The 7,448-nt window shown below is 36.3% G+C and overlaps 1 protein-coding gene across 1 annotated transcript; it reads left to right on the top strand.

Annotated features, from left to right (window-relative positions):
- Positions 1–655: 655 nt before the first annotated feature.
- LOC132643804 (uncharacterized) lies at positions 656–7,034 on the top strand. Its single transcript, XM_060360333.1, has 12 exons — positions 656–1,320; positions 1,945–2,147; positions 2,223–2,420; positions 2,735–2,806; positions 3,321–3,416; positions 4,004–4,083; positions 4,218–4,293; positions 4,403–4,613; positions 4,993–5,189; positions 5,808–5,916; positions 6,024–6,113; positions 6,221–7,034. Exons 1-12 carry the CDS (start codon positions 816–818, stop codon positions 6,931–6,933), a joined length of 2,550 nt encoding a protein of 849 aa, XP_060216316.1. The 5' UTR covers positions 656–815; the 3' UTR covers positions 6,934–7,034.
- Positions 7,035–7,448: the final 414 nt, after the last annotated feature.

The raw sequence follows: 7,448 nt of genomic DNA, 5'->3' as shown, positions 1-7,448 counted from the left end.
TTTAAATTACTGGAAATTTATTATTGGCAATTTTTTTTTTAAATTTGGATTTTTTTTAAATTACGGAATTTTATTATTGACCAATTACAAATTGCCATTTGGCTTTTTAAAAGAGTTAATTTTAACTTGTTAGTTTGAGGGGTATATTTGAGCCAAAAACAAACCTTAAGGGTATTTTTAGACCTAAAAGGTGGCTGAAAGGGTATTTTTAGACCAAAAGGTGGAAGAAGGGTATTTATGAGTCTTTTTTAATAGTTCAGGGATATTTTTAGACCTTTTCCGAACTAAATTTAACAAAATATTTTAGGAACAGAAGGTGCAAGTTGCAACAAAACTGTGGGGTTAGCACTTTTGTGGTACTTCTTTTGGTTGCTTCTCTCATTTAATTGCACTTTGAAAGTTACAGTTTGAATTTGTCTTTTCAAGAGTTGTTTTTAAGCTCATTTTCATCACTGGTTGTTATTTTTCTCCTCAACATTATTTCTGTTGCTTTTACTTTCACTAACTACCAAAAGTATTTGGTAGTCAGCAGATAGATTTTATTGTAGAAAAAACCAATTTCTTGCTTTCACAGGACTCTGGTATTTGGTTGGCTCAATTGTGAACATTCTTCATTTATTCAAATGCTATAAATTGGTGAGGTTGTTTTTGCTCTCTTCTATCCAAGTAAAAAAAAAAATTGAGGTCTTTTTTTTTTTTTTTTGGGTAAAAACGTAGTATGAGTTTATGAGAGATGTTTCATCTTTCTTAGTGTTGATTATTTTGATTCAATTCTTCCATTTCTTCAGAATTCTTGTAAGTGTTCACTGATCAAGATGAAATCTTTAGTGTTGTTAGGACTGTTGGCTTTTTCTATGTTATGTGGAGGTGTTCTTGCTAAGGAGTGTACTAACACTATTACTCAATCACACACTTTTAGATATGAGTTATTGTCTTCACACAATGACACCTTAAAACAAGAGATGTTTAGTCATTACCATTTGACTCCTACTGATGAGTCAGCATGGTCTAACTTGCTTCCTAGGAAGGTGTTGAGGGAGGAAGAAAAATATGATTGGATAATGATGTATAAAAAGATAAAGAATTCTGGTGGTCTCAGGGAAATTGATGGTATATTGAATGAGATTTCACTCCATGATGTGAGATTAGAACCTAATTCAATGTATGGAGTTGCTCAGCAAACTAATTTGGAGTACTTGTTAATGTTGGATGTTGATAGATTGGTTTGGAGTTTTAGGAAAACAGCTGGTCTTGACACTCCTGGTGAGCCATATGGAGGTTGGGAGAAACCAGATAGCGAGGTTCGAGGTCATTTTGTTGGTTAGTTCTATTTTCTATCTTTCAGCGTTTGATTTATTTTGTTATCGATGATGTGCATTGTTAGGTATGAATTTTGTTTGTTTGCAATATTTTTAATTTGCTTATTGAATTTGAAAGATTTGAAATTTCTGGACTCAAATGAACTAAATTTGAGCAAAGTGGACAGTGAGGATTCTGACCCTGACTTGTTTGTGATTGAGACTTAGTTGTTGTTACATTAAATGTGATGGCTACTTAAGTGAGAATTTCTGAACAAATTGATCTTTTACCGTCTGCTGTTTAAAGCTGCATATCTATGTTGTATGCATTAACTACTTCATGAATATGAGTTATTGTGGCCACTTTCTGTTGATCGATATCGATGTTGTTGTATGCATTAACTACTTCATGAATATGAGTTATTGTGACCACTTTCTGTTGATCTCCCGATAGTATAATCTTTTAGAATCTTTTTCTTTACATGATTCAAGAATCAAACTCTATGAGTTTCTGAATGTTAGTTGGAGAGACAACTACTTGTAGCGTTTCACAGTATGTTCTTTTTTATACAAACTCGTATCATTTTGCTTCATCAAGTTTATCTGTTGTTAGAGTTCTTAGCAGATAGTTTTCTGTAACTTGAAGGTCATTACCTTAGTGCCACAGCACAGATGTGGGCCAGCACCCACAATGACAGTCTTGGACAGAAAATGTATGCTGTTGTTTCTGCACTATTTGCCTGCCAGGAAAAGAATGGTGCAGGTTACCTTTCTGCCTTCCCATCAGACTACTTTGATCGCCTTGAAGCTATACAACCGGTCTGGGCACCGTATTATACAATTCACAAGGTTGATGTGCTTCCTGATTCAATTCTTTCTTCTTAACGCCATTTATGCTAACTTTACTCGATTGGACTTTGACAGATATTGGCAGGTCTTTTGGATCAGTATACTTTAGCAGGCAATCCTCATGCTTTGAACATGACTACATGGATGGTTGATTACTTCTACACTCGGGTGCAAAATGTGATTTCAAAGTATACCATTCAAAGGCACTGGGATTCATTAAATGAAGAATCTGGCGGCATGAATGATGTTCTTTATAGGCTGTACAGAATAACGGTGTGTATAATCTGCCCAGCTAACAGTCTACCTTTCCTATCCTAATAGTTAAAGTTCACTAATTTATTCTGGTTCGTTTTGTTTATAATATCAAACCATTTTCTGTCTACCAAAATCTGCATTTCTGCCTTTGCATTGTTATTTCGTCATTCAACCAACCTTCATTGCTATATGTTGTTCTTCTCATAATTGCATTTTGCAAATTGCAGCTTTCCTGAGCACATATTCATATATTGTGTTGTATTTTGTCTTCCTTGTCTCTTAACTATTATCTCATTAATCCTGCTTTTATCCTCCTATAAATGCTGTTGCAGGGTAATCCAAAGCACTTAACGTTGGCTCACCTTTTTGACAAACCATGCTTTTTAGGGCGCTTAGCCGTAAAGGTATAAATCCCTGTTCTCGAAATTCTCATATAATGTAATGCACTAAATATCGACTGGTATATGTATTTCCAAAAGTTGCTGTAATTCAACTAATTCCTTGACTTTAATTGAAGCGCCTTATTGGCACAAGATATGAGAATGAACAAAATTCCTTACTAGGAAAGTCATTTGACTTGTCTTATCTCGGAAAGACTTCCATATTTTTTGTCAGATTTTGTTGTCGAATTTCAAAATCAGACATGCTATTGTATGTTGATAGCTGAGTATCAACCCTAGTTGTAAAGGTACTATGTTAGAGTGGTTGTATAAATCGGGTTTTTTTGGCTTGCCTTGAGATATATACGTACTTCTTTATCGCAATAGTTGCTTATGTAACTAAATATGATTTTTAATCGGGTAATGTCTGTTTTCCTTTTGGTTTAGGCTCACCATATATGATCCATGGTTACTATAGTTGCGTGTGTGACCAACATTAACTTTATTGTTGATATCCTTTTCGTTTCTCTTCCGTTAGGTTGAGGACCTATCAGGTTTTCATGCAAATACGCACATTCCAGTTGTTATTGGATCACAACTGCGTTATGAAGTTACTGGGGATCCACTTTTCAAGGTAGATTATTTTACTTTTTGGGAAATCTATCTTCTCAGAAAAAAGTTTTGCAGTCCCAGAGTTTCCAGATTTTCCTTTCAGTACTAGAATGTACAGATATCATGTCTCTTTTACTTGTTACGAAGTCCAACCGATATATCATATATGCTTTCTCCCATCCAGCCATTCCTTTTCGTTTCCTTTCCTTTACTTTTTTTAATCTTGTTAGAGAAGAAGTTAAGCAAAGGTGTTTTCTGTTTCAAAATTCCTCTAATAGAATGGATCGGTTACTCTCTGTTTAGTTAGTTTTTCGGTAATTAGGTGCTAGACTCTACCAGTTTGCAGCTCCTCCCTGAAAATTTACAATTAACTGAATTATTGATATAACAACCAAAATGAAGAAGGAAGGAAAATGTTGCAGCAGTAAACTGCTTGTCCTTGACCAATCATTTTCTTCTCTCTTACTTATTTCTCCTTATATCTGTCTAGTCTTGGACGGAAGGCATTGACAATAGAATATGATGTGAGTATATTTAATGACGGCAATCCTGATTAAGGAAGTTTTGTCACAAACATTTTTTTGGTTAACTTTCCTTTTTTTTGTTTAGGAAATTGGGATATACTTCATGGATATTGTCAATGCTTCCCACAGCTATGCAACTGGAGGGACATCAGCCAGTGAGCATTGGTAATACGGACTAAAAAATCTCAGCAAGTTATGCACACCGTTAATTCCTATTTATCTTTATGTGCTCCTTTCTTTGGCTCACTTCATTTAAAGTTCTTTGTATCTCCCCTTCTATTTTTTACCAATCCGAGCAGGTCAGATCCGAAGAGGTTAGCAAGCACACTAAGCACAGAAAATGAGGAATCATGTACTACCTATAATATGCTGAAGGTGTGCTCATGGATTTTTTTTGTGTCAGTTGTTTCCTATTATGCTCCTAGGGGAAGAGTGAATATAGTGCCTTGTGCGTTTATTTATGCACAAATGTGAAAGTTTGTAGGTTTCCCGCCACCTGTTCAGATGGACCAAAGAAATGGCATATGCTGATTATTACGAGCGAGCATTAACAAATGGTGTGCTCAGCATCCAAAGGGGCAGAGATCCTGGAGTGATGATATATATGCTTCCTCTTGAACGTGGTGGTTCCAAAGCTCAGACCTTCCATAAATGGGGATCGCCGTTTAATGACTTCTGGTGTTGCTATGGAACAGGTGATGGAATCAATATTCACTCTGATCTTCACCCTTTTTTTTTTTTTTTTTTTTATATATAATCATGGTGTCCAGGTCAGCTTATGCGTACCTAGAGTAACGGGGTACTTGCTACCTCCCACCAGCACAAGTATCGGGTAACTCTGTCCACCAATGCTTGGACATACGGGAAGAAATCACCCAGTGTTTTCACCCTTCTTTTCTTGCAAAGAACAATCTTCTCTATGCTCCTGGCAGTGCAATTATTTTTTTAAGTCTGCTACTCCTCATGCTAATATGTGCAACAAAATTTTCTGACTTTCCGAGGTTACCTCAAAGATGTCTATCTTATCATAATGGAAATGAATTTAAATTGTATTTCCCCCTTTTTCCTTTATAGGGATTGAATCATTCTCCAAATTGGGAGATTCTATTTATTTCGAAGAGAAAGGGAATGCTCCTGGCCTCTACACTATCCAGTATATATCTAGCTCTCTCGATTGGAAGTCTGGGCAAGTTGTGGTGAGTCAGAGCGTAAAGCCTGTTGTTTCGTGGGACAATCGCCTTCGAGTGACAATTACAGTGTCCTCAAAAGGGGTATGCATTCTAATTTATTTTGTTCCTATCCATTTGTTGGAACTTTATTATTTGAATAAACTACTCTTCCAATATCCAAGCAATAGTACCTCAAAATGCCTCTTTATGCACTTCTTCCCTTTCAAAACTTACTTTGTCTAAATTGCTATTTGAGTATGTCCAAAGGATCGAGAGAGAACTGGTTTTACACGTTTCGGTGTTCTCATGAGGTTTGATTATACTGGAGATATCTAGTACGATTATCATTGGCCTATGTTAACTGAATGCTCTGTAGTGGATCAACCTCTTAGGTATTATTAACTGTTCCCTGTGTATCCAGTGAACCTAAGATAGTATACTATATCATCAATAAGGCTTGCATCTTCCATTATCAGTAACGATTACATTTTCCCTTTTTTTGTAAGTAACTAGGCTATTGCAGATCACCAACCTAATCAATTAGCTTTCCTGCTGCTTTTTTTCAGGGAGTTGACCTCCATTTGTTTATCCCCTAAAACCTTTTTCTTACAGCTGAGTATATGCAATGTAGTGTGTCCTGTGAAGTCCCTTTAAACCCTCTCCCTTTGTGGAAGATATTGTTTTTGGAACATAACTTGTTATGATTACTATTTCTTTCAGAAAGCAACTAGTGCACCATCTACATTGAATCTGAGGATACCAAGTTGGACGGATTCAAGTAGTGCAAAAGCATCCTTGAATGGGAAGGATTTATCTCTACCTCCACCAGGTAGGAACTTTCCTCCTTTTTGTGATGATGCCTTTCTATGTTTTGCATCAAATAAATTCTCACCTAGCTAATACCCTTTTCAACAATTTAATGACTCACCGATGCAGGTAACTTCCTATCGATCACCAAGGGTTGGGGCTCAGGTGAAAAAATCAGCATTGAGCTGCCAATGAATCTTAGCACAGAGGCCATTAAAGGTGATAATTAAGATATTTCATTGTCCAATCGATAATATGTCTCTATTAGAAGAGCTAACGGATCATATAGTATAGCTGCTGACAAACTCTTGTAAATGGTGCTTCAGATGACCGTCCAGAATATGCATCGATACAGGCTATTCTTTATGGTCCATACCTTCTTGCTGGCCATTCTACTGGTGATTGGGACATTGAAACTAAAGCCACTTCTCTCTCAAATTTGATTACTCCAGTTCCATCTGACTATAATTCTCATTTAATATCTCTCACACAAGTATCCGGTAATGCAACATTTGTTCTGACAACCACGAATCACTCGACTCAAATGGAGAAGTACCCTGAAGCCGGAACAGATTCTGCTGTCCGTGCTACCTTCAGACTCATCTCAAATGACAAAGAATCTGTCAAGCTAGTCATGTTAGAGCCCTTTGATTTCCCAGGAATGCTCATTACTCATCAAGGACATGATTCTAGTCTCAAGATCACACATTCCTCAGATGGCAATGGGTCTTTGTTCCGTTTGTTTGCAGGATTGGATGGGAAAGATGGGACAGTTTCTTTAGAATCCGTTGCCCAAAATGGTTGCTTCATCTATAGTGGTGTGGACTACAAAGACATTTCAAGTGTCAAGCTTAACTGCACTTCAAAGTCCTTAGATGCTGAATTCAAACAGGCAACAAGCTTTAAGTTGGGAAATGGGATTACTCAGTACCATCCTATCAGCTTTGTGGCAAAAGGTGCTACCCGAAACTTTCTTTTGGCACCATTATTGAGCTTCAAAGATGAATCTTATGCCGTGTATTTCAATATTCAATCATAGTTGTGGTAAAAGGAGGTTGTTTCAAATAACAGTAACACCAATTAACCGATCGTTTGGTTTATATTAACAAAATTCCCAACTCCCAACATGTTTTCGCATAAGTTATGCAATATTTGGTTGTTCAAGAAAATAGTATCCCTGTGATTGGTTGGCCTTATTAAACTCTGCATACCTACATTAAGTTATGCAAAAGTAATTTGGAATAAGAATACACGTATTAACAATACATGAGTAGCTTAATACAAGGGGGCACCAAAAATAAGCAATTTTCGCATAATAATTTTTACATTATTACTCTCCATCTAACAATGTTTTCACATTATTTCATTGTATAAGAAATTCCTCCAGCATCTTGAATTTTTAGTCCTATAACAAGGTTGAATCTTCTATGATAGAACCACTGGTTTAAGCCATTGAAGAGCAACAAACAGGGAATCCCCTTGCCTAACTTAAAACCAACGTACACTCAATTAGGGCCTGTCATTCTCTTCCATATCTGAATGTTGTATAAACAA

Source organism: Lycium barbarum, chromosome 6 (assembly GCF_019175385.1).
Source record: "Lycium barbarum isolate Lr01 chromosome 6, ASM1917538v2, whole genome shotgun sequence".
Taxonomy (NCBI): Eukaryota; Viridiplantae; Streptophyta; class Magnoliopsida; order Solanales; family Solanaceae; genus Lycium; species Lycium barbarum.
Note: the sequence above shows the minus strand (reverse complement) of the source record. Positions and strands in the feature narration are given on the sequence as shown.